At 40.3% G+C, this 26,443-nt stretch overlaps 4 protein-coding genes across 4 annotated transcripts; 1 reads left to right on the top strand and 3 right to left on the bottom strand.

Moving 5' to 3' along the window:
- Window positions 1-239: 239 nt before the first annotated feature.
- Window positions 240-4,984, bottom strand: si:ch211-202h22.9 (uncharacterized protein LOC559480 homolog). Its single transcript, XM_052544996.1, has 5 exons — window positions 4,865-4,984; window positions 4,510-4,615; window positions 1,631-1,714; window positions 885-1,026; window positions 240-810 (listed from the first exon to the last, which is right to left on the bottom strand). Exons 2-5 carry the CDS (start codon window positions 4,604-4,606, stop codon window positions 705-707), a joined length of 429 nt encoding a protein of 142 aa, XP_052400956.1. The 5' UTR covers window positions 4,607-4,615; window positions 4,865-4,984; the 3' UTR covers window positions 240-704.
- Window positions 4,985-9,830: 4,846 nt separating this feature from the next.
- tekt4 (tektin 4) lies at window positions 9,831-13,911 on the top strand. The gene is made up of 6 exons (XM_052546050.1): window positions 9,831-10,462; window positions 11,154-11,224; window positions 11,442-11,585; window positions 11,757-11,979; window positions 12,941-13,095; window positions 13,174-13,911. The coding sequence occupies exons 1-6, from the start codon at window positions 9,914-9,916 to the stop codon at window positions 13,385-13,387; spliced, it is 1,356 nt and encodes a 451-aa protein (XP_052402010.1). The 5' UTR covers window positions 9,831-9,913; the 3' UTR covers window positions 13,388-13,911.
- A 201-nt stretch (window positions 13,912-14,112) lies between these two features.
- LOC127949106 (oocyte zinc finger protein XlCOF6) lies at window positions 14,113-17,657 on the bottom strand. Its single transcript, XM_052546045.1, has 2 exons — window positions 17,362-17,657; window positions 14,113-16,579 (listed from the first exon to the last, which is right to left on the bottom strand). The coding sequence occupies exons 1-2, from the start codon at window positions 17,507-17,509 to the stop codon at window positions 14,511-14,513; spliced, it is 2,217 nt and encodes a 738-aa protein (XP_052402005.1). The 5' UTR covers window positions 17,510-17,657; the 3' UTR covers window positions 14,113-14,510.
- Window positions 17,658-17,830: 173 nt separating this feature from the next.
- LOC127949108 (gastrula zinc finger protein XlCGF57.1-like) lies at window positions 17,831-23,960 on the bottom strand. Its single transcript, XM_052546046.1, has 2 exons — window positions 23,578-23,960; window positions 17,831-21,339 (listed from the first exon to the last, which is right to left on the bottom strand). The coding sequence occupies exons 1-2, from the start codon at window positions 23,675-23,677 to the stop codon at window positions 19,745-19,747; spliced, it is 1,695 nt and encodes a 564-aa protein (XP_052402006.1). The 5' UTR covers window positions 23,678-23,960; the 3' UTR covers window positions 17,831-19,744.
- Window positions 23,961-26,443: the final 2,483 nt, after the last annotated feature.

Raw genomic sequence — 26,443 nt, 5'->3', positions numbered from 1 at the left:
CACCCCCGTAAAATCCCAAGGCCAAATTACCTACCATTTTTAGACAAACACAGAGGTCATGTGGTAATTTAATTACCGTCTAAATCCACATTTCTGAGTTTACAAGAAGTCGATTCAAAATTCAGTGCTGAACCCCTTTTTTGAGCACTCTTGAACACTGTAGGTTAACTGTTGTACTTCAGTGTAATTAGCTAAATAAGTGGATGGGTGATGCCATAAATTCACAATATATTCACAAATTCAAGACATAAATGTCACAAATTTATTCATCCCAATTTATCTCAACACACACACAAACAAACTGAATATATACTGTAAATACAGTGCTGTGAAAAGGTTTTTGCTCCCTTGTTGTTGTTTTTTTTTTTTTGCATATTTGTCACACTTAAAAGATTCAGATCACACAAATTGTAATAGATAATGCAAGTAAATACAAAATGCAGCCTCAAATGGTGAATCAATTTATTAAGGGGAAAGAAAAAAGCTGTACAAACCTGCCTATCACGGCACTGTATATATACAAATTGATAGAGATATCTCAATAAACGTAGTAGAAGTAAATAGACTTTATGATATCTTCAATCAATCTTTATTGAATCGCTTTGAATGTCACAAATTTGTAATAAGGTAACAGTGCATGAAGTGATTTCTGGGCAACTCTTCAGTATTTTGGTGGATCTTCATGTTCTCTTGTGCAGTATGTTCTACATACGTTTGTAAATGCGGATGATCTTTCTGCAGTTTGGACAGGTGTGCTTCACATCCTTGCATGCATCCACACAGAATGGGATAAAACAACAGAGCCAGCACCTGAAAAACACAGCAGACAACCTCTGAATATCTGCGGCCTGTGAATTAAATACAGGCAATCTGTGCATACTTACGCAAAGATCGCAAGGCTTCCACAAATAAGCCAGGTGAGCAATCCATTGATATGTTCAGTTTCCGTGAGGACATCTGTCATGCAGTGAGGACAGGTAGTGCGGACCGGTACATCAGGAAAACTCACAACCACCATCTGTGCAGCTGTATATGTACAAATGCATCTATTAAACACACACACACACACACACACACACACACACACACACACACACACACACAAAACAGCTAGTGCAAGCTTGTGTTGCACAGTAAACCATTGTCCAAGAACATCAGACACCAACATCCGATCCACAAAAAGACACTTCTGTCTTTTGTCCTCTGCAGAAAACATTATATTTTAGTGAATTTCTCTGAGAACTGTTACAAAATGACAACATTCAGTCACAAACAATACACATGTAATATTATATCATATTTCATAAAATTAAAATTCAGGACAATGATCACATATTTGGTTTTCCTTAAGCCATACTACTATAAACATAGTTTATAAAAAATACTAAATGTTGTACACTCTCTAATATAAATTATGCTTTAAACAATGTAATAACATGAACAAATATTAAATTTGTTTTTGGTTATCAGGAGTCTATGGTATACAGGGCTGTGCCTTTCATTATTAGATATTAGTTGATATGGTTTATCCTGGTTCTGTTAACATAGTGTTTAACCACAGTGATTACCAGAGTGTCACTGCATGAATAAAAGCATGAGAAAGGATGGGTGTTGGGAGCTGAACACTCACCCACAGGGATCACCGTGGGCTGGACAGTGATGGTCGGATCCCCAAACCCATAAGGAGGTGGTTGATAAGGTGGAGCTTGTGGACCTGTAAAAGAGTCAAAGCGCTGGCTAAAAACACTGAAACCCACTGCAGCGGAGGTGTACACTACCGGTTCGATGTTGGGAAATATTTAGATCAGAATTTGTTTTCAGAAAGCACTCTAATATGCTGATTTGGTGCTCATGGTCGTTGATTTCCTCTCTTGTATGTCATGTACTTATCCACTGTCTCCGATAGTATTCATCTAGTAATCATTAACTGATGGACTGGAGACATGTGGTTTACTTGTGGACTACTGTGATGTTTTTGGACTATGACTGGTTGCCACCTTCAATACAGAAAAATAAGGGACGCCTGTGGGGGTCACCCCACGATGACCACAGGTCCAATGAAGTGCCAGTGATGGTACATCACAACTTAAAACATGTTTTCATAAAAAATACCACACGGTTAAACACAACCTGAGCTATAACGTATAACCGTGTGGTACACCTGTATTAACTCCGCTGCTGTAACATAGAGAGGAGCAGGGTGAGAAATTGCTAATGAACTTTAGTAATTGTATTAGGTGGCGTGAACACAGATTTTGGATAAAATATTTATCATTGTTTGCAGACAGTAACACCATCCAAACAGTGAAACCACATAATAAATAACCGATCTACAAACATTTCTAAACTCATGTAAAACACACCATTTTTTAAATTATTATTGGTAAGTTGATCTATTTTATAGAGTCTACTGTTAATTTCACAGTAGCCTTTTCTTTATTTGCTTCACATAGGCACTATATTTTTATTATTAACTATATCCCTCTTATCAAAATGCTTTGTCTGACTGTACAGCTTAACTGTAAAAAAACAAATCGGTAACACTTTACAATAAGGTTCATTAGTTAAATACATGAATTAACATTAACTAATAATGAACTGCACTTATACAGCAATTGTCCATCTTTGTTCGTTAATTTCCACATTTAATAATACTTTATTAAAATCTTGTAAATATTAGTTAATGAACTGTGAACTAACATGAACAAACAATGAGCAGCTTTATTTCTATTAACTTACATTAACAAATATTAATAAATACTGTAACAAATGTATTACTTATTCATTGTTAGTTCATGTGAGTTAATACATTAATATCAAACCCATCAATCCAGCGATGGCAGCGAGTCTTACCCAATCAGGGGCAGAATAGGACGAGTCTTCACAGAATGCCGGAGGGATGATTTGTATGGGATGCTGCATTGAAGCAGGCGGCAAGGAAGTGGACCGGAAGTTGAATTCGGCCGCGTGCCGCCATCTTGTAGCAGAACTTCACTTGCGTTAGCATTCCCATTGACACCCATTCATTTTGGCGTCACTTTGACAGTGAATAACTTTACATCTGAGGCGTTTAAAGACTCCGTTTGTCCATTATTTATTTCTAAAGATACACGACAACGTATAAAGGGCTCCATTACCTTCTATGTTACATTATGGCCCCGTATAAACAGTTTTTGTAAAAATAGGCTAACGATTGCGTCATAACCACTCGTCTCTCTGTCGCATTACCGTACAGACAGGAGGAGAAGCTCGCAGGCAATTAACTTAATATGGCGTACTGGCGTTACATTTTAAGATACTATACAAAATAATTAATCATAATACTTACTCCTGCTCACTCATAACAAAGAACTCCCCGCTCAAGCTCGCTGTCTCTGCAAGATTAACGATGGCAGTTTGCACGCACAGCCACTTAGAAGATTTACATCTGTCAGACAGGTTGCTGACGTCATCAAGCTTCCTTTGAGTCTGCGCGTCAGAAACGGAAGTGCTGAAAAACACTAAAAATGGACTTCACTTGTCTCAATTGAGTTCCAATGGGGTCGCTGTGTCCATTTCTTTTACTGTCTATGTATTGAAGACAACTCTGAAAATACAGGACAAACAGCACTATTTTATTCCCATATACAGGACAATTCTGTATTTTAGGGGACGGGTGGCAGCCCTAAGCTGCAGGCAGCTCGAATGGGTTGATATTTTGGATTCCTGAGAGCTTCTCCAAATACTGCAGTTTTGCGCTTGGTGTAACCTAAAAAAAACTGTTCCTTGGTTTACCATATGTATCGTGTGAGGTATTGGAGCAGTTCTTTAACGCAGCAGTGACTTCCAGCCATGGTAAAACAGTGCGGAATTGCAAAAACCTCTACTACCGAGTTAACAACACATGTAAACAAATCATGTTTCACCGTCGGGATCCTGCCAATATGGCGGAGAGGGTGATATCGAGGGGAGGGGCTCTGTACTATGACGACAACTCCTCACACTCAATTGACTTCATTACCCATGGTTTTTTTCTTTCTCTAAATTGGGTTTCATTTTCATATTTTCTCTTTGCTGTACAACTGTTATGTGAGTTTTGTATAATACAAAAGGAGGAAATTGACCTATGGCGTTCATGTTGTTTATTCATTAACCAGCCATTGTATTTGTGTAGCTCAGTATTTTCTGTGGTAATATTATATGCTTTAAAACCAAGAATATTCTTTCAGGTACCCATTGATAAGCAAAGAGACAGTGAGAATCATAGTGTTTTTAGACAGGGTTATTATACAATGGAATGTCTCTTCACCATTTTACCAAGCATTAGGGTTAAGAGGGTTCAATACTTTATACATTGCTGTATAACGTACTTGCCTCATCAAGAGCCTATGGCGAAAAGGGTTACATCTACAAAAGACACTATTGAATATTGGCTCACATATAGAGGTTGCCATTGTAACTTCTATTACACAGCTGTGTAATCATCCTGTTCCTTCTTATTAGTGAGCGTGAAGTGGAAGATCAGCTGACCTGCTTGTGGTGGGTACACGGCCTGCTGGCCAGGGAAGTTTACGCCTGTCTGATTCATCTGAGGAAAAGAAGGAGGGGCTCTGTAGTCTTTCTCCATTATCAAAACCTGTGAATGCGAATAGTCGGAAAGTAGATGTTTCTTTATATCCGTCAAGTCATATTCTCTCCTTCCTAATCTTGTTCTAGTAATTTTCCTATTGCTAAAGTACATGCCACGAACAGTACACCCTGTATATTATCATGATAGCCTTGACTTATCAATGCAAAGCTCAATAACATATGCCTTTATGTATTAGACGTATAAAAAAAAAGCATAATCTTCAATCTAAGTAAAAAATGTGTCCACAACACGTACCTGTGAGTCCCTTGTGTTGCTTCTCCTCTGAATGTACAGCAGAGTCTGGATGGCTGAGAGACAGCGAGAGGGCGTGGACCAAGATTATAATAGAATCAGTCAGAGAGAACAGCAGGCTACAGTCATAAATGGTGGAATAAAATTACAGGCTAGATAATGGTGGACTTACAGGGCCATCTTTAACTGGTTAAAACACGTGGGTTTGAATAACCTGCCGATTTTGCAACACAAAGAAAGCATTATTATCAGTTCAACTAAGTTATTTTTCCATTTGTTTATACTTGCTGTTAATGTTGTAGGACATTTTGGCTGATCAGCAGACAGACATGCTTTAGATGGCATTCTACACCAACTGAAGATTCTGAACATGTGTTTGATTTTCTTCTTGTAGTAACTTAAGAGGGTTGAATAGTTGTGTTTGATGAATGCAGTCGACACAATTACACTCATAATTTTAATTTAATTTATTTTACTTGTCTTCATGCCATGCTGTAAAAAGGTCAATGTGATGTCACTTCCTGGGTGTCATAGTTTAAGCAAAGTTACATCTTATGTAATAGGACAAAGACATGTAACAATGCATGTAAAATATAAGTTTAAAAAAAAAAAATTCAAAATAATTCATAACTCCTATTTTTCGTTGTTATTTTTTTTTTTTTTATAAATAGCCTGTTTGTGTAAATTACCATCTACAGACTATAAACCACTTTGTTTATCATGTTCTTATTTGATTTTAATGGTTTGATTCCTCTCTGATTATATCTGTAGTGTGTTCATACCCTGCTTATTTGTAATTTGTGACCAGATTGTGACCTTTCTACAGTTGAGTTCCTCTCTTCCACTTCTTATGGGTGATGTGCACACACTGTAAATGCATCATTATATTTTGCTCTATCTTTTGTACTCATTGCTCATAAAACTTTAATGTGATAGTCCACCATGGGAGGAATTTTCCATTAACCCACTAAAACAGATGATTGCTCTTCTATTCTACACTGAGTCATATCACTTCAATTTGTGTCCGGCGTTTCCTGGAACTAGTCAGTCATTAACCTCAGTGAAGCAACATGATGTCAATTAAAATCTTGCTAAAAAAAAGAGAAAGATACGCTTTGAGAAACTCAGCTCTGTACATTCAGAAGTGCCATGAACAGGATGATAAATGTGCATCACCTTGCATTAATCAAATCTGGAGTTTCCTTTTCTGATACTGTTTTATGGGGAAAATGAACCATGGTTTTATTGATTAATTGTAGTAACCATGTTGTGACGGTTGGGTTTTGGGAAAAACACAAAGTGAGGGCAGGATCCAATTGCAAGTACGGGTTTATTTACAGAAGGGAAAAAATACAAAATAAACAGTCGTGAGAGACAAAACCAAACAAAAGAGGGAACCGGATGAAACGGATAGGAAACTCGGAGGAACAAGAAGGTAAGGGAAAACTCGGGAGACGAGCACAACTCACACATAGGGTAAGGACTCCATACAGATGACAGAGAAAGACAGCTATACATAGGGAGACTAATGACAGAGGATTGTCAGCACCTGTGCAATTCTAATTGGAGTGCAATTACTGTGAAGACACAACCAGACTAGAGGAATTAAAGTGCCTATGGTGAAGTGCCTAAGGAGAAGTGAGCTCACTAGGGAACACCCAGGAAAACATAGACTGAGAGCGTGACATTACCCCCTCCCCTACGGAGCAGCTCCCAGATGCTCCACCTGAAACCCCGGAAAACCCAACAGAAAGAGGTAGGAGGGAGGTGAAGCGGCGGCGGACTAGGGGGAGGGACGGAGGGTCAGAAAACAGGGACAGGAGAACCAGATAGAATGGACAGAGACAAACAACCAGGTGGAATGGAGAGACAAAAGACAGGACAACCAGGTAAAAATGGAAAAAACAGAGACTGAACAACCAGATGGGATGGAAAGGCAGAGACAGGAAGGTGTAACACAAAACAAGGAGTCCAGGAGGGTGGTGGACCGGCGGAGGGAAAAAGGGGAGGGACAGAGGGCCAGGTCCAAAAGGAGGAAAATAGACAAACAAATGCAAACAAAAACATGGGTAAAAGGAGGACATTAGGTGATTACCACCCGGGCGGAACAGAGGGCCATCACACCCATGTGGTTAAGGCAGAAGCCCCCCCAGGGCGGAGCGGAAGACCACCACATCCTCGCGGTCGAGGCCGAGTCCCCCAGGGTGGAGCGGAAGACCACCACATTCTTGTGGCCGACCCCATGGGAGGACGAAGATCACCGGTGACTTGACTCAGTCCTCGAAGATCACCGGTGACTAGCCTTGTCTCTGGAGAGTTCATGGGAACCTGACTCGACTCAAGACTGCCTGTGGAGACGTGAGACACCCCTACTTCGGGCACTGCCTCTGGAACAGCCTCGAGCACCGCCTCGGCCTCCCGAACAGCAGCGGGCACCGCCTCGGGCACAGCATCGGGCACCGCCTCGGGCACAGCATCGGGCACCGCCTCGGGCACCGCCTCGGCCTCGGGAACTGCAACGGGCACCACCTCGGCCTCGGGAACTGCATCGGGCCCCGCCTCGGGAACCGCATCGGGCACCGCCTCGGGAACCGCATCGGGCCCCGCCTCGGGAACAGCCTTGGGCACCGCCTCGGGAACAGCCTCGGGCACCGCCTCGGCTTCGGGAACAGCCTCGGGCACCGCCTCGGCTTCGGGAACTGCATCGGGCCCCGCCTCGGGAACTGCATTGGGCCCCGCCTCGGGAACTGCCTCGGGAACTGCATCGGGCCCCGCCTCGGGAACTGCATCGGGCCCCGCCTCGGGAACAGCCTCGGGCACCGCCTCGGCTTCGGGAACTGCATCGGGCTCCGCCTCGGGAACTGCATTGGGCTCCGCCTCGGGAACTGCCTCGGGAACTGCATCGGGCACCGCCTCGGGAACTGCATCGGGCACCGCCTCGGGAACTGCATCGGGCACCGCCTCGGGCACTGCATCGGGCACCGCCTCGGGAACTGCATCGGGCACCGCCTCGGCCTCGGGAACGTCCTCCTGGACGACAGCGGCCCGCTCGGGAATGTCCTCCTGGACGGCAGCGGCCCGCTCGGGAACGTCCTCTGGACCTTGAGGAACGGCAGACGCCCGTCTCCTCCTCCGTCCTTTGTGATGGCGAGTCGGTGGCACCTTATCAGGAGACTCAGCCGTTGAATCGGCCATCTTGTGCTGTGGTGCTAGGCTGGCGACCCTCATGGGTTGTGGCGCTGGACTGGCGGCCATCTTGTGCTGTGGCGCTGGGTTGGCGGCCATCTTGTGCTGTGGCGCTGGGTTGGCGGCCATTTTGTGCAGCAGCGCTGGACTGGCGGCCACCTTGTACTGTGGCGCTGGACTGGCGGCCATCTTGTACTGTGGCACAGGACTGGAGGCCATCTTGTGCTGTGGTGCTGGGTTGGCGGCCATTTTGTGCCGATGCACAGGACTGGCGGCCATCTGGTTCCACGGCGCTGGCTCGGCCGACCTGCGTCTCCCCTCTCCTCTCGGGACAAACTGGGCAACTGGCAGCCCCCAACCGAATCCCGGGTCGACGGTTGCCCACAGTGGAGATCGCTGCCGGACCTCCTCCCGGCTGTTTGTTCCGGAGCAAGTAAAAGAAATGGAAACAGCGACCCCATTGGAACTCAATTGAGACAAGTGAAGCCCATTTTTAGCGTTTTTTAGCACTTCCGTTTCTGACGCGCAGACTCAAACGAAGCTTGACGACGTCAGCAACCTGTCTGACAGATGTAAATCTTCTAGTAACTGTGCGTGCAAACTGCCATCGTTAATCTTGCAGAGACGGCGATCTTGAGCGGGGAGTTCTTTGTCGTGAGTGAGCAGGAGTAAGTATTCTGATTAATTATTTTGTATAGTATTTTAAAATGTAACGCCAGTACGCCATATTAAGTTAATTGCCTGCGAGCTTCTCCTCCTGTCTGTACGGTAATGCGACAGAGAGTCGAGTGGTTATGACGCAATCGTTAGCCTATTTTTACAAAAACTGTTTCTACGGGGCCATAATGCAACATAGAAGGTAATGGAGCCCTTTATACATTGTCGTGTATCTTTAGAAATAAATAATGGACAAACAGAGTCTTTAAACGCCTCAGATGTAAAGTTATTCACTGTCAAAGTGACGCCGAAATGAATGGGAGTCAATGGGAATGCTAACGCAAGTGAAGTTCTGCTACAAGATGGCGGCACGCGGCCGACTTCAACTTCCTGTCGACTTCCTTGCCGCCTGCGCGCGACCCTTGGGAAAATGTTTTGCCTATTTGAACCTGTTTCCTTATTAGTCAATTTTTTTAAGGATGTGTTATTTGGTTCTTATAACTCTGACAAAAATCTGAAAGACAAGTATTTTCTTGTAAATCTTTTTATTTTTCTAGCCAAGTTTTCTGCTCACAAGTGTAAATTTTGTCCGTCAAACCTCTTTTTATTGTCTTTTGCAATTACCTTAAATATTATTTGAGTACTATATCTTCTTCCAACAATGCCAAAGCTTTAAAATCAGTTACATTATGTACAAAGTATAATATTTATGCTTTTTTATAATGAAAACAAAAGGGAATCAAGGCATGTCTATCTCTCTTGAATATATTTAAAGGATATGTTACCCCTGGCTAAATTATTATTATTATTTTGTAAATGTATTGTTTTTTATTTTGTTATAATTTTGTTTTACTCTTGTCTATTTTACTTGGTTTTTACTTTACTTGCTCTTTGTCTACTGTTTATAATTATATTATTTTTTATTTTTGTAGAAGAAACTAAATTTGTTAAAAAAAAGAAAAAAGAAAAAAAAAGTACTAAGTCTAATTGTCTATAACTTTGGTTAAATCCCAAATCCAAGGTCTGTATCTGAATAGCAGGTTTCGAGTCAAAATAATAAAGACTGTTGAAACGTGAAACGTTGGAGCTCTCGCGTGCGTAACGCGTCCTAAGAAACCGTCGGTATCCAAGCAACGGAATACAAACATTCTGGGGCTTAAACCAGCACAGCAACTACAGGCTGTTAAATACTTTAATCTACACCAAAATATGATGTCATCCCAAATTTTAGTGTCTCGCCCTTATTTTGACACGCGGGTAGCGGCGCAGAATGGCTCACAGCCGCCGGTCACAAACCCGGAGACCGCCGTTAAAGAAAGCGTGTACGCGGGTACATCCGCCGGTCTGGCCACGGCGGGCTACCGGAGCGCCAAATACACCCCCGAGGAGTGGCTCGCCAATAACTCTGCTCTGTTAAACCGGTCCGTCGCGGACCGGGATCACGCGGAGAGGATTTGCACTGAGTCCAAAGCGCTGAAAGCGGAGACCGATGCCGGAACTTTACGCACGCAGACCGCGGGCACCAAACACCTGGGCAACCGGCTGCAGGACATCCACCGCTGGAGGTCCGAGCTGGAGCAGCTCATCGAGCGGCTGGTCGCGGAAACGGACCTGCTGACGGCCTCCAGGCGGCGGCTGGAGAAAGCACTGGACGCCACGGAGATTCCCTTCGCCATCGCCACTGATAACCTCACCTGCCGAGAGAGACGCTTCGGACCGGACCTGGTGGAGGACCAGGTGGAAGAAGAACTTCTTAAGGTAACTGAAGGACAATAAGATGGGAAAGTTTTATCCCCCCCCCCCCCCCAAATCAATAAATAAATATACATACACACACACAAATGATAATTGTGATTAATCGCATCCATGATACAAGCTTTTGTTTACATATATTATACATGTACTGTGTGTGTGTATTTATTTCTAAATTGTTTATATATATATATATATATATATTACACATATTTAAACTTATATATATTAAAATATAAGAATATTAATGTATAGATGTATATACACGTAAATATTTATATATGCATAATACTGTAAATATACACAGTGCACATACATTGTTATATACTTTAAATAAAAACTTTTATTTTGGGTGTGATTAATCATTTGACAGCACTAATACACACACACACACACACACCAAACATGTCTTCAACTCCCCACAAAGTGGACATTTTGCAAATGTTTTTATGTTAAGAATATGATAAAGTTGTTTTTCTTTACTAATTAATAGAGAACAATAATAATACATAGGTCTATAACAATACAATTATTAGTAGTTGTAGAATCCTTAATTAATAAAATATTTAAAATAATATCTGACCATTATTGTTACTAGTAGCTGGCATAGTGAATAAGAAAGATGCCATTAAACACAAAATGAGTTCAATGTGTCAACAACCAATCCTGAAACCATTTTTTCAATGATTTCCAACAGGAAGTGGAGCTGATCAGAAGCATTCAGGCCTTGCTGAAAAAAACTCTGGATCAAACTGTCGACCAGATAAGGCCAGTTGTCCAAATTATGGATCTCTCTTTAATTCTGTTCAAATGCTATACTATATCAGTGCAATAAATTCACATTTATATCTTACAAAGCATTCCTTAAGGCAATAGTAACCAGAAAAGCAACATTTGGTCAACATTTATAAGTGTTCAGCACACAATTGTAATGAATTTCGATTGGATTGCAGATTAAAGTCTTAAACCTGTCTGTTTCTGTCAGGCTGAACCGGGAGATGAAGCAGACTCTTGAGTTAGACTGGTCTGATAAACAGCATGCCTACAGTCTGGATGACCAGTGTGGACGCTTTAACAACAGGAGCACCGACACACAACGGCATCCCAGCTCAGCCATGCTGCAGGACCAGTGCGTGCCAAACCTCACCTCAGCTCAGTTGGAGTGACACAACTTTAATATTAAAGCGGATGATCAAGAACAAATTTTGACTCCATTGGGTGTCTGATAATGCATAACACTGCCAGCACTTTTAGATCGCAGCTGTTGTGGTGACAGCATCTCAGATGTGTTTCTGTGTAGGGTGTGCGATGAGGAGGTTTGGCGTAGGTTTACTCGGGATAACCTGCGTCTGGCGGAGAGAGAGGAGGTGGCGAGCCAGACCTTGAGGCGGCTGATAGAGCGGGTCCTGCAGGAGACTTCTGAGGACCTACGGGCGCAGTGTGCTGCTGTAGATCAGGCCTTCAACCAGCGCTGCATGGAACTGAGCCAAGCCAAAACACAGCTGGAGCTGCACCTGGCTCAGGCAATACACGTTTACATTTACACAAGGCATCACATATGATTGAGTCTATATAATTTCATACAAGTAAACATATCGGGAGGTTAAAATTTAGTTAAAAGCAGTGGTTCTCTCCTCCATTCCTTGGGACCCATTGCTCTGCACATTTTGTATGTTTCTCTTATCTGACACACTTAGTTCCAGTTCATGGATCTCTCTCTGAACTAGCTGATGATCTGAATCAGGTGCGTTTAATTAAGGGAGACTTACAAAATGTGCAGAGCAGTGGGTCCCGAGGACTGGAGGAGAGAACCACTGGTTTAAAGGAACAGTTCAAACAAAAATGAACATTTGTTCAAAAATGTAAGATTTGGAGGAATGTAGCATTGCATCACGTGCTCACCAATGGATCCTCTGCAGTGAATGGGTGCCGTCAGAATGAGAGTCCAAACATCTGATAAAAACATCACAGTAATCCACACCACTTCAAGTTTTAACTTTAAAACCATTGCTCCTAGCATGAGCGTATTTGTTTAGAACTGTTTTTGCTTGTAAATGGGGCTTGATCTGTGCCTAATTCTCTCCTGATGAAAAACAAGGCAATTACTTTTCAACTTTAAAAAGCAATATTATTAATGTATGTCTGATATATTAGCTGTAATTCTAGGTATGGATTTGTTTCTTACAATCATTCAGCTTTTCACTTCATAAGACAATAACTGATGGACTGGAGTGCTGTGGATTACTTGTGGATTATAGTGATGTTTTTATCAGCTGTTTGAACTCTCATTCTGACGGCACCCATTCACTGCAGACGTGCAGAGGATCCATTGGTGAGCAAGAGCAACATGCAACATTTTTTGTACTTATTCCTGTGAAAAAAAAACACACACACATCTATATTTTGGATGGAGTGAAGGTGAGTAAATCTTCAGCAAATTAAAAATTTTAGGTGAGCTTTTCCTTTAATATGTCTGTGTAATAGATTCTAGAGCAGATTGGGGCTCAGGAGAGGAATATCTCATACCTGCAGCAAGCTGTGTATGATAAAGAAGCTCCTCTCAGAGTGGCTCAATCTAGACTGCATTACCGAACCTTCAGACCCAACATGGAGCAGTGCCGAGACCAGCCTCAGCTCAGGTGCATAAACACACATGCACACACACACTCAGTCTCCTAATGCACATATACCCATCTGATGTGTGTGTGTTTGTGTAGTTTGTTAGGTGAGGTGTCAGAGCTCAACAGCACAGTAGCAGCCCTACAGCAGCAGCTGTATGAAGCACGCAAATCTTTGTCGGACCTGGAAGAAAGCAGACTGTCCCTGGAGAAAGACATCTCTTGCAAAACAAACTCCCTCCTCATCGACCGAGAGAAGTGTATGATGCACCGCACACGCTACCCTTCTGTCACAGTGCTGTCTGGATACTGATACAGTGTCATAATATCCACTTCTGAAGAGCAGGTCTGGTCTCATTAGACAGTCACTTCCAGTGACATGTAATGTGTGTGCATTTCCTCAGTGTGTGTGTTGTTCATGGTTTTTTAATGCAGTGGTTATGTCTATCCTCTGGTTTTAAAGAAGAATATTTTGGGAAAAATGTAAAGCAAACATTTTAGTTTTAAATGATGCATAATACGCTGAAATGGTCTAGTGTGTACCGTTTATTTTAGATTTATATGTTTTTTCTGTACTGTATTATGAAATAAGTAGACTTAATTAAACATGAACTATAATAAGATTTTAGGCGAACACAAATTCATAAAAAATGAGACCATTCAAAAATGAAAATGTCTGTCCTCATTTACACACCCTCATATCATTTAAAGCCTATATGACTTTATTTCTTATGCAGAACTCAAATAAATTATGATTCTAAAGAATGTTTCAACTGTTTTTGCCCAAAGAATAAAAAAATCAACAATGTCCAAAATGACGCTGTATGACTTTTATTTAAACTATGACATATGAAAACTATTATTACTGTATTATTGTTAAGTAAATCTTTGTTAAGTAAGTCATTACAATGACATAATTAAATATTTCTAAAATTGTGAAATCTGCGAAAAGACAACTGGAATCTGTATCGAAATACTTATTTTAGCCCAAAGACCATCTGATGCAAATATAGACAAAACTGAAAAGCACTTTCTCTATTTAAGTAATAAAAACTGACTGTATGGTTTTATTCAGATTACACGAGAAACAATTTCATCAGTCCGTGTTTTCAAAGTATATTAATACAGTTAGCGCTTTTGTATAATCAGTGTTATCAGTTCTTTAAAACAGTTCGTGCTTTTTACCTCAAGTCAAGTCACGAAATCATTGAAGCGACGCTGGCATGTTGGTACCACAGACTTTATTCACAGATCATTGAATCTTAAATGAAATCTATACGGCATCAGAAAAAAACTGAAGGAATTAATACAAATGAAAGCTATATATGAGGTAGAAATTATTGGATTTAGCTGCTTCTATTTACAATGTGTTTTTATTGGCATCCATTGGTCTCTTATCAGTCCTGGCCTCCTAATCTTTCAAATAGTTTGACTAATCACTCTCCTCCGTTAGCTGGTGGGTGTCCTGGTACGCTATGACTGACTACATTATCTGGATGGATGAAGCACTCAGGTGGTGGTAGAGGAGACTCCTCCAATCTGTTGGAAGTTTTCTCTACAGTGTGAATTCTCATGTGACATTTAAGGCTTTGTTTCACTGTGAAACTCTTCCCACATTCAGAGCAGATAAAAGGCTTCTCTCCGGTGTGAAATCTTTTGTGAATTTGAAGGTGTCCTTGTTGCATGAAACTCTTTCCACACTCAGAGCAGGTGAATGGTTTCTCTCCAGTGTGAATTCTCTTGTGTCTCTCAAGGCCTTGTTTCACTGTGAAACTCATCATACAATAAGAGCAGCTGAAAGGCTTCTCTCCAGTGTGAATTTTCATGTGCCTCTCAAGAGAAATGTTCATCGTGAAACCCTTTCCACACACACAGCAGATGAAAGGCTTCTCTCCAGTGTGAATTCGCATGTGGTTTTGAAGGTGTCCTTGCTGGATGAAACGCTTTCCACATTCAGAGCAAGTGAAATTCTTCTCTCCAATGTGAATTCTTAGGTGTCTCTTAAGGCCTTGTTTCACTGTGAAACTCTTTCCACATTCAGAGCAGGCGAAAGATTTCTCTCCGGTGTGAATGGTTATGTGACTTTTAAGTTGTCCGTGTTCTGTGAAGCTCTTTCCACACTGAGGGCAGGTGTAAGGCTTCTCTTCTGTGTGAATGCTCATGTGTCTCCTAAGGTTTCTGTTCACTGTGAAACTCTTTCCACACTCAGAGCAGGTGAAAGGCTTTACTCCAGTGTGAATTCCCATGTGACTTTCAAGGTGGCCTTGTTCCATGAAACTCTTTCCACATTGGGTGCAGGTGAATGGTTTCTCTGCAGTGTGAATTCTCACGTGTCTCTTCAGGCTCCGGTTCACTGTAAAACTCTTTCCACACTCAGAACAGCTGAATGGTTTCTCTCCAGTGTGAATTCTCATATGAATATTAAGCTTTTGTTTCTCTATGAAGCTTATCCCACACTCAGAGCAGCTGAAAGGCTTCTCTCCAGTGTGAATTCTCATGTGTCTCTCAAGGCCATGCTTCAGCGGGAAACTCTTCATACAATACGGACAGACAAAAGGCTTGTCTCCAGTATGAACGCTCATGTGAATTTGAAGTTGCCCTTGTTGAATGAAACTCTTTCCACACTGAAAGCAGCTGAAAGGTTTCTCTCCAGTGTGAACTCTCATGTGACTGTCAAGCGTACTTTTCACTGTGAAACACTTTCCGCACTGAGTGCAAGTGAAAGGTTTCTCTCCAGTGTGAATTCTCATGTGACATTTCAACTGTCCTTGTTGTGTGAAACTCTTTCCACATTGAGGGCAAGTGAAAGGCTTCTCCCCAGTATGAATCCTCATGTGGATTATAAGTTGTCGTTGTTCCATGAAACTGCTTCCACACTCCGTGCAAGTGTAAGGTTTCTCTCCAGTGTGAATTCTCATGTGATTCTCAAGGTGTTGTTTCACTGTGTAACGCTTTGCACAATGGGTACATCCGAAAGGTTTCTCTCCAGTGTGAATGCTCATGTGTCTCTTAAGGCTCCTGTTTACTCTAAAACTCTTTCCACATTGAGGGCAGCTGAAAGGTTTCTCTCCGGTGTGAATCCTAATGTGTATTTTAAGCTTTTGTTTCTCTATGAAGCTCATCCCACACTCGGAGCAGGTAAAAGGCTTCTCTCCAGTGTGAATTCTCATGTGTCTCTCAAGGCTTTGTTTAAATGTGAAGCTCTTTCCACACTGAGGGCAGATGAAAGGCTGTTCTCCCGTGTGATTTCTCATGTGAATATTAAGTTTTTGTTTCTCTATGAAACTCATCCCACATTCAGAGCAGGAAAAAGGTTTCTCTCCTGTATGAATTCTGATGTGCCTCTCGAGGCTTTGTTTAAATATGAATGTTTTTCCACACTGAGGGCAGATGAATGGCTTCTCTCCAGTGTGAATGCCTATGTGCTGCTTAAAGTTTGCTTGTTGAATGAATTGCATGTCATGCTGATGGCATGTGACAGGATCTTCTTTCAGTTCCTTGAGATCTAAAATAAACATTAAAGGATCAATGTCAAAAATCAATTCATAGGCAATGAAGTTGAGACATTAGCTGTACAGTAATGGTCGTTAATAGATGTGCACCCCAAACATTAAAGTAAAATGAACAGAATAAGTATATATAAGAATGTTTACACAGCTTGTGAATGCTAGAGCTTGGGATGGACATTAGTACTCAAGTAACTGAAATAGGAATAATTTATTGTGGTGCCATATTCAACAACAACAAACATTTTTAAAAATAATATATTTTTATTTTATTATATTGATAATATGTTATATAATAATACAATATAATGTTTAATGTGGTGTTATAATATTATTAGATTTTTTTTTTAATTGGAACATTTTTTGTTGAATCACTTTTGTAAAATTGAGCATTATGTGTATAGACATTTAATGATACTGTACATGATGTCAAAAAAAAAAAAAAAAAACATGGCCCACTTTAACCGATTTTGCCCATTTCTTATTATATTTACGCTTAGTTAATTTTACCAGAAAATAATGAATCATCTTAATTATCAAATTATCTGATCTAAAAATCGCATTAAGTCATTAAGCTTCTCCGGTTTAAATTTCAGTTCATTCTTTTTTTTTAATATACTTGGTCTATATATTATTCCCAGTTATTGCGGACACTTAAACATCTGGAGCAGCCTAACGATGTTTCTTATTCGGCAGACGTCCTCTGATCACTTTTCATTAGTCACGATCAACAATTAATATAACAAACATAATATTTTAACTTGTTTAATTCATTACTTACACTGCCTTTTGTTCTTGCAGTCTTGTATTGGCGAGGACTGGCATGTTTTCGTCTGCACATCTGGAGTCTCTGCTGTCTGACTGTTTTCATGCTGCTCCATCTTTATCACCAGGAAATGTTCGAAGCCGCTTATTCCATCAGTCTCCATCAACCAGGTTTCGTTCACTCTATTCTCTAATGGCTAGTCTGCAGCCAAAGTGGATTCGGGTTTAAAATCACTACTTTGTTTTCTCCTTAAATAAGCGTAAAAACGAATGCGAATCGGTCGTGCGCGTATCAAACTGGTCAAGTCACGTGATTTCAACACAGAGGCCTCGTTGCGTCACATACAGGACCGAGACGCTTGATATTTCGATGGTTCGCCGCTAGGGGCGATGATCTGCTGTCCCTGCCCTGTTTCTGGATTGAGGAACAGATTGGAGAAGTATATACTGTCTATGAGTATATATTTGGGACACAAAGACGTAAGAACAAAGTAATAGGGAATTTATTAAAAGTAAGTTATTTACAGGTTTTAATACACCTTCAAAATGAAAACAGTAAAATTTGCAAAGTAAATATTAAAAAATTCTGTAGTTATCTTAAATGGCCAATTCTACCTAAAATGGAGGATAATCAGTTTAGGATATTAATGAGTATCCAGCTGCCAAAATGTGTTGGAAAAGTTTATGTTTTGACGTAGATCCTTGTGGAGAAAATACAGTTATTCTCATTGTTTGGGTCATTCCACAAAATCGGTGCCTTTTGCATGCCTAAGAATAATCAAAACATTGATTTAATATAACAACAAATAAATGTGCAATTTAAAAGCATTACAATACTATGTACACTTTCATCAATATTACATAGTTCAATAACGTATTATATTAAATGATCTAAATAGCATTTATGCTGATAGGGGTAAGTTTTATGGGCTGTCCTTCAAAGGGATTTTTCTTTTTCAGAAGGGCTTTTAATTTTCAAAATGAAGGCAAAACTATATATATATATATATGAAAAAACAAATTTGCATATTGTTTTAAATATAGTCTCATTGTTAAGCAATGTTTTTGGCATAAATATGCATTTTCTGATTTCATGTCAGCCCTGTTACCTTCATGAAAAACCCTTGTAAAATAATGTACATTCAAGTGACATCACTTCTAGGAGGTTACATCATCTGTCAAACAGGATTCCTACATTTAAAACACAAGCATATTTCTCTCTATGCAAGAGGTTTATTCGACATATCAAGCAGGTGTGGTTGAGATTTATTTACCATATTTCAGGGGTGTATTTTTTTATTTTTATGACCGTCCCTTTTAGTGGTTCCCTTTTCTTTTTTTGTCTATCATATTTTTAAAAAAAAAATACTAACTGAGACTTGTCATAGCACTTCTATACTGTTGTTGTTCTCTTGTTGATCTGATTGACTCTATTGTTCTCATTTGTAAGTTGCTTTGGATAAAAGCATCTGCTGAATGTTTAAATGTAAATTTAAAATGTGTAATGTGCAGCACTAAGATGAAATGGTCAGATCCCCCAAACCTCAATGGTGTTTGCCAGACAGAAGAACTCTGTGGGTTAATTTAAGCATTATACATAGATTTTTAGTCATAATCTTGGTGAAGTACCATTAAATTTAATGCGTTTGTGTAATGTTTTGTTTTACAAACAAACATGGTAGTAGAATTCCTTGTTGGTTAACTTGTGCATGAGGCTGTTATATTGGTAGAACCCGTTTAGTTTAAACTGGTCCACCATCATATTCGTGCTTATATTTTGTAAATAAGTACAACTAAATGTGTTTAATATAAATTATTACAAATGTTAATGTAGGTTGCATTTTACTTTATAATCATGTTTCAAACCTGATACTGCAAGGTAAGACACCTACCACCAGTTTCACAGACAAGATTTAAGCCTAGTCCCAGACTAAAATGTAAATCTGAGCTGTTTCAGCAGAAAGAAACTTGCACTGATTGAGCTTAAAATATAACAATGCCTTTGTTTTGTCTCAAGAGGCATGCTTACGAAAAATGATTTAAATGTCCTAATTGAACTATGGACTAATCCAGGCTTAGTCTAAACATTGTATGTGAAACCAGACCTTAGAGTTTTGTGATATAAGGTCACCATGAAATCTAAATTCACAAGTATACATTTTTATGGAATAAAGCAGTGTATACTATCCATAAGCATCATCCCAAAAGTCCTACCATGCATTTTTGGTACAAATGAACAGAAACATTTGGTTATTAAGAGTGGGGGAGTAAACGTGGCATCCTGACCAAATTGTCCAATTGGTTTCATATCAGTCCTGGTCTCCTAATCAAACAAACTGACTACATCACTCTCCTCTGATAGCAGGCAGATGTACTAGTACGCTATGACTGCCATCACTTCATTTGGACTGATGCTGTACACAAGTGACGGTAGAGATTTCCCCTTCTCTATCAATAAGCTTCTCTCCAGTGTGAGTTTTTATGTGACGTTTAAGATGTTTATGTTGCGTGAAGCTCTTTGGACACTGAGGGCAGGTGAAAGGCCTCTCTCCAGTGTGAATTTTCAAGTGGTTCATAAGGCTTTGTTTGACTGTGAAACTCTTTCCACACTCGGAGCAAGTGAAAGGTTTCTCTCCAGTGTGAATTCTCATGTGATTCATAAGGCTTTGTTTAACTGTGAAACTCTTTCCACACTCGGAGCAGGTGAAAGGGTTTTCTCCAGTGTGAACTCTCATGTGACTCTCAAGGCTTTGCTGCACTTTGTAACTCTTTCCACATTGAGAGCAGGTAAAAGGCTTCTCATCAGTGTGACTTCTCATGTGAATGTCAAGGTTTTGTTTCATTGTGAAACTTTTTCCACACTGAGAGCAGGAAAAAGGTTTCTCTCCAGAGTGAATTCTCATGTGAATATCAAGGTTTTGTTTCACTGTGAAACTTTTTGGACACTTAGAACATATAAAAGGCCTCTCTCCTGAGTGATTTCTCATGTGATAGCTAAGCTTGGGTTTACTCGTGAAACCCTTTCCACACTCAGAGCAGGTGAAAGGCTTCTTTCCAGTGTGAATGGTCATGTGACTCTCGAGGCTTTGTTTCACTGTGAATCTCTTTCCACACTGAGGGCACAAGAAAGGCTTCACTCCAGTGTGAACTCTCATATGTCTTGCAAGGTTAAGTTTTACTGTAAAACTCTTTCTACACTGAGAGCAGGAAAAAGGTCTCTGCCCCGAGTGAATTCTCATGTGAATATCAAGGCGTTGTTTTATTGTGAAACGCTTTCCACATTCAGGGCAAATGAAAGGCTTCTCTCCAGTGTGAGTGCACATGTGATGTTTAAGACTTTGATGTTGTGTGAATCTCATCCCACAGATGGAGCAGGTGAAAGGTTTCTCTCCAATGTGAATTCTTAAGTGACTTTTAAGACACTGTTTTGCTGTAAAACCCTTTCCACACTGAGGGCAGACGAACGGCCTCTCTCCTGTGTGAACTCTTATGTGACTCTCAAGGCTTTCTTGCAATTTGTAACTCTTTCCACACTGAGGACAGGTGAAAGGCTTCTCACCAGTGTGAGTTTTTATGTGACGTTTAAGGTATCCTTGTGTTATGAAGTTCTTTCCACACTCAGAGCAGGTGAAAGGTTTTTCTCCAGTGTGAATTCTAATGTGACTTTTAAGGCTTTGTTTCGATGTGAAACTAGTTTGACATTGAGGGCAAGTGAAAGGTTTCTCTCCAGTGTGACTTCTCATGTGACTTTTAATCTGACCTTGTTGCGTGAAACACTTTCCACACTCTGTGCAACTGAATGGTTTCTCTCCAGTGTGAATCCTTAAATGAGCCTCGAGCCTGTGTTGCACCGGGAAACTCTTTCCACACTGTGGACAGACAAACAGTTTCTCTTCTGTGTGAATTCTCGTGTGCTGCTCAAGACTTGCTTGATCCAAAAAATCCATCCCACATTCATGGCAAGTGACAAAATCTTCTTTCACTTCGATCTGACCTAAAATAAACATTAAAAGATCAATGTCAAACATCAATTCGAAGACAACAAAGGTGGTATTTTGAGCCAAATGTATAGATTTGTGACCCAATTTAATAGCAGAATGCAACAGAGGTCATTGTTTAGGCACAGACATGTTTTTCCTGAACTGCAATTCGATATATATAACGCAAGCAGCCGAGATTTGTAAACTTATTGTTGCCCATGACTGAAAGAAACCAGTCGAATGATTTTAATAGTTGGTGCCCTAATGCTGTGTTCACACCATATGCGAAAAGAGTGTCAAATTTGCATCTACCGCGTATAGTTTGTCGCTTCAGCATTTTGAATGCATTCGCGCGTTTAGAGCAAAATAGACGTTTGAAGGGAAATTGACGTGCGTCTGAGGCGAAATCCGTGGTTGGCGGTTGTCTGTTTGCAAGATGGCTGATGTTGACCGAGCATTCATCGAGAGAGTTATCTCTTTGTATTTGCTCTTGCGAAAAGTAGCTGTATATCACTCGGGAAATATTTGTAAAAAACAGCGGGAAGGCCGCGGGTTGATAAACGTGTACGTGACTCAAAAGTGAAATGTGTATTTACAACTTACCAGGTTGCCCAATCTCCTCACCGACACTCATCCAATCAAGGTCTTTTATTATTCCTGTCTCTATAGAAATATGAACTTGTCATATAGCTCCGGGTGACTGCTCACTGACAATATCAGTCGTTCCTCCATGTTGAATGAGTGACTTCAGGCGGGCCTGCCGCTACAGCAGTAAGAAGGCTCCGGATTGGTTAACGCGGCATGAAGAGTTCAAATATTTCAACTCGGGTATCAGCCTCGAATTCGCGTCGAATGCATAAATGCACAAAAAGCACCATTCGCGGTAGACACACGTATCATGCTAGATGCTCCATTCGCTTCGCACGAATGAGCCGAATTCGCGTCTACCACGCCACGCTAAACGCCTCATTAACATTAAAATCATCCGCGCCAGACACTCTATTCGCATTTGGTGTGAACGAAGCATTAAAAACTTCATCAGTGTATGAGGGATGGGCGATATCTTATCATTTTCAATATGCCATTAAAAATTTTCCAAACATTAAGAATTAGTCTTTCCATGATAATAACGATAAAGTCTAGTTCTGTGTGCGAATGTGCGAAACATGATGGAAGGCTGAGGTGAAATTCAGGAGGAATATATCGGTAAATGAGGAGCTCCTACAGTCAGGAACTGGTTTGGACAGGGCTGTAACTTACAGTGGAATAAATTGAATAAATGTTCTAAAATAGCATGTGTGTGATACAGTTTTACATGTGTATGAGCCTGTTTAAAGTGAAAGTGACGTGACATTCAGCCAAGTATGGTGACCCATACTCAGAATTCGTGCTCTGCATTTAACCCATCCGAAGTGCACACACACAGAGCAGTGAACACACACACACACTGTGAGCACACACCCGGAGCAGTGGGCAGCCATTTATGCTGCGGCGCCCGGGGAGCAGTTGGGGGTTCGATGCCTTGCTCAAGGACACCTAAGTCGTGGTATTGAAGGTGGAGATAGAACTGTTCATGCACTCCCCCTACCCACAATTCCTCAATTCCTGCCGGCCCAAGACTCGAACTCACAACCCTTCGATTGGGAGTCCGACGCTCTAACCATTACCCCACGACTTTACAAACCTGTTTCTTCATCAAAAAAATTCCGGTTTCTCAGCATTCAAGAGTCATCATAGTTGGGAAAACCTGAACAACAGTGAATGGGAGAGTACTATAAAAAAATTTTTGCATATGCATTTGTATATATAATGTATATGGTGGCAGTATTGGTCTCAATTTTTGACTGCAGTGAAATAGATAACTTATAATATAGTAATATGTTTGCAGTCTTCATCTCGTTGCTAGGCTAATTGTTTTTGTACAAAATAATACAAACCAATCTTGTGCGAGTTTTAAATTATATACAGGTAAGATCATAAAATACATTTCAGTAAAGTTTTTGATGTCCTCCTATGTGTTTATTTCTTGAGTAGCCAGTAATGTAGGGATGCACCTTTATGGCATAATTAGTAAAGGGATGTTCTGTTTTTGGCCTTTATTTGTAAATTTTAATCAATAAATTGTAATATATAGTTGCTATGACAAATACCCCAAATACCAAAATGTAGCCTATGCATAAATCATTTGGCGCACGTAGTTTTCCATTTGTAAAAACAATTAAGATTCTTTGGAAGTGACATAATTAACTTACCATCCGTTTCATTCTTCTGCTCTCGCATAGGTGAGGACTGGCAGGTTTTCATCTTCACATCTGGTGTTTCTGTGGTCCGACTGTTTTCACGATTCTCCATCTTTATCACCAGGAAATGTTCTCCGTTTATTCCATAGATCGCTCAGTCAGTCGCGTTTGATTCTGTCAGTTTTGTGTATAACCACACACGAATGTATTTGGTTTAAAACAAGCCTAGCGTTTGTGTATTTATGATCTCGAATGAAGCTTCGAAACGTTTAAGAATCTTTTGCTTTGAATCAGTGGTTCAGTTCACGAATCAAACTGACCAAGTCACGTGGTTTCAGCAAACGAGTCTTCATCACTGCTTTGAAATGTCGACGGTCCTCCGCTAGACGCCGCTGATCTCGGGTCAGCTTTATTATGTAGGTCCAGTTTAAAGAAAAACACGCGTGTACAATGAAAAACTGAGTTATTTCATAATTAATGTTACTTATTAAGATTACACATAACAGATTACACGTTAATGAAAACATTTGTAATTGGTTTGAGAGGGTATCATGATCAGCCTTTTACATTACATAGCTACTATTGATCTGTTTGTGATTGTGACTGATTGCTTTTGATGGCCATGTGAAAATCTTTAGTGTATACTGAGTTTTCTCTTTGCTTCTTTACAGTTGGGCAATGAGGTATTTGTTTAGGGACACTGCTGAAAAACAAAAAACAATAGACACCATAAATGAATTCTAAAGCTTTATAATGGGACTTGTGTTGGTTTTAACGGGAACTGTACTGGACCCTGGCTTCTGGTAATTGGTTGACTTGCTAAAACCACTAAATCCTAATGGAATATGTCCCAAAACACACTACAGGAAACCATTTGTTACTGGTTAAATGTTGGTATACAGTATTGTTCAAAATAATAGCAGTACAATGTGACGAACCAGAATAATCAAGGTTTTTAGTATATTTTTTATTGCTACGTGGCAAACAAGTTACCAGTAGGTTCAGTAGATTGTCAGAAAACAAACAAGACCCAGCATTCATGATATGCACGCTCTTAAGGCTGTGCAATTGGGCAATTAGTTGAAAGGGGTGTGTTCAAAAAAATAGCAGTGTCTACCTTTGACTGTACAAACTCAAAACTATTTTGTACAAACATTTTTTTTTTTCTGGGATTTAGCAATCCTGTGAATCACTAAACTAATATTTAGTTGTATGACCACAGTTTTTTAAAACTGCTTGACATCTGTGTGGCATGGAGTCAACCAACTTGTGGCACCTCTCAGCTGTTATTCCACTCCATGATTCTTTAACAACATTCCACAATTCATTCACATTTCTTGGTTTTGCTTCAGAAACAGCATTTTTGATATCACCCCACAAGTTCTCAATTGGATTAAGGTCTGGAGATTGGGCTGGCCACTCCATAACATTAATTTTGTTGGTTTGGAACCAAGACTTTGCCCGTTTACTAGTGTGTTTTGGGTCATTGTCTTGTTGAAACAACCATTTCAAGGGCATGTCCTCTTCAGAATAGGGCAACATGACCTCTTCAAGTATTTTAACATATGCAAACTGTTCCATGATCCCTGGTATGCGATAAATAGGCCCAACACCATAGTAGGAGAAACATGCCCATATCATGATGCTTGCACCTCCATGCTTCACTGTCTTCACTGTGTACTGTGGCTTGAATTCAGAGTTTGGGGGTCGTCTCACAAACTGCCTGTGGCCCTTGGACCCAAAAAGAACAATTTTACTCTCATCAGTCCACAAAATGTTCCTCCATTTCACTTTAGGCCAGTTGATGTGTTCTTTGGCAAATTGTAACCTCTTCTGCACATGCCTTTTTTTTAACAGAGGGACTTTGCGGGGGATTCTTGAAAATAGATTAGCTTCACACAGACGTCTTCTAACTGTCACAGTACTTACAGGTAACTCCAGACTGTCTTTGATCATCCTGGAGGTGATCATTGGCTGAGCCTTTGCCATTCTGGTTATTCTTCTATCCATTTTGATGGTTGTCTTCCGTTTTCTTCCACGTCTCTCTGGTTTTGCTCTCCATTTTAAGGCATTGGAGATCATTTTAGCTGAACAGCCTATCATTTTTTGCACCTCTTTATAGGTTTTCCCCTCTCTAATCAACTTTTTAATCAAAGTACGCTGTTCTTCTGAACAATGTCTTGAACGACCCATTTTCCTCAGCTTTCAAATGCATGTTCAACAAGTGTTGGCTTCATCCTTAAATAGGGGCCACCTGATTCACACCTGTTTCTTCACAAAATTGATGACCTCAGTGATTGAATGCCACACTGCTATTTTTTTGAACACACCCCTTTCAACTAATTCAACTAATTGCCCAATTGCACAGCCTTAAGAGCGTGCATATCATGAATGCTGGGTCTCATTTGTTTTCTGAGAATCTACTGAACCTACTGGTAACTTGTTTGCCACGTAGCAATAAAAAAATATACGAAAAACCTTGATTATTCTGGTTAGTCACATTGTACTGCTATTATTTTGAACAATACTGTATGTAATGTTCCTGTGGCTCAGTGGTAGCATTACATAACCGAGGAAAAGATGATGGGTTCAGTTTTACTGGTAAATAATATAAAAAATGTATAGCCTGGATGCATAAGTCGCTTTTAAGCAAAGTGTCTGACAAATGTATACAGCCTAAATGTAGTGGAAACCATTAGAATGTCTGTGATGGTTCCTATTGTTTTGTTTTTTTAGAATATAGAATATAATATAAAATATTGTGACATGACACCAATGTACTTTAACAGATCATCACTGAATGAAAACCAATAAATGATAAATTCATTTTAATAGGTGTGCATTGTCTCTTGATTGGTTCATTAAATCAGAAATTATC

Source organism: Carassius gibelio, chromosome B1 (assembly GCF_023724105.1).
Source record: "Carassius gibelio isolate Cgi1373 ecotype wild population from Czech Republic chromosome B1, carGib1.2-hapl.c, whole genome shotgun sequence".
Lineage (NCBI taxonomy): Eukaryota > Metazoa > Chordata > Actinopteri > Cypriniformes > Cyprinidae > Carassius > Carassius gibelio.
This window is presented reverse-complemented; position numbering and strand designations above follow the sequence as displayed.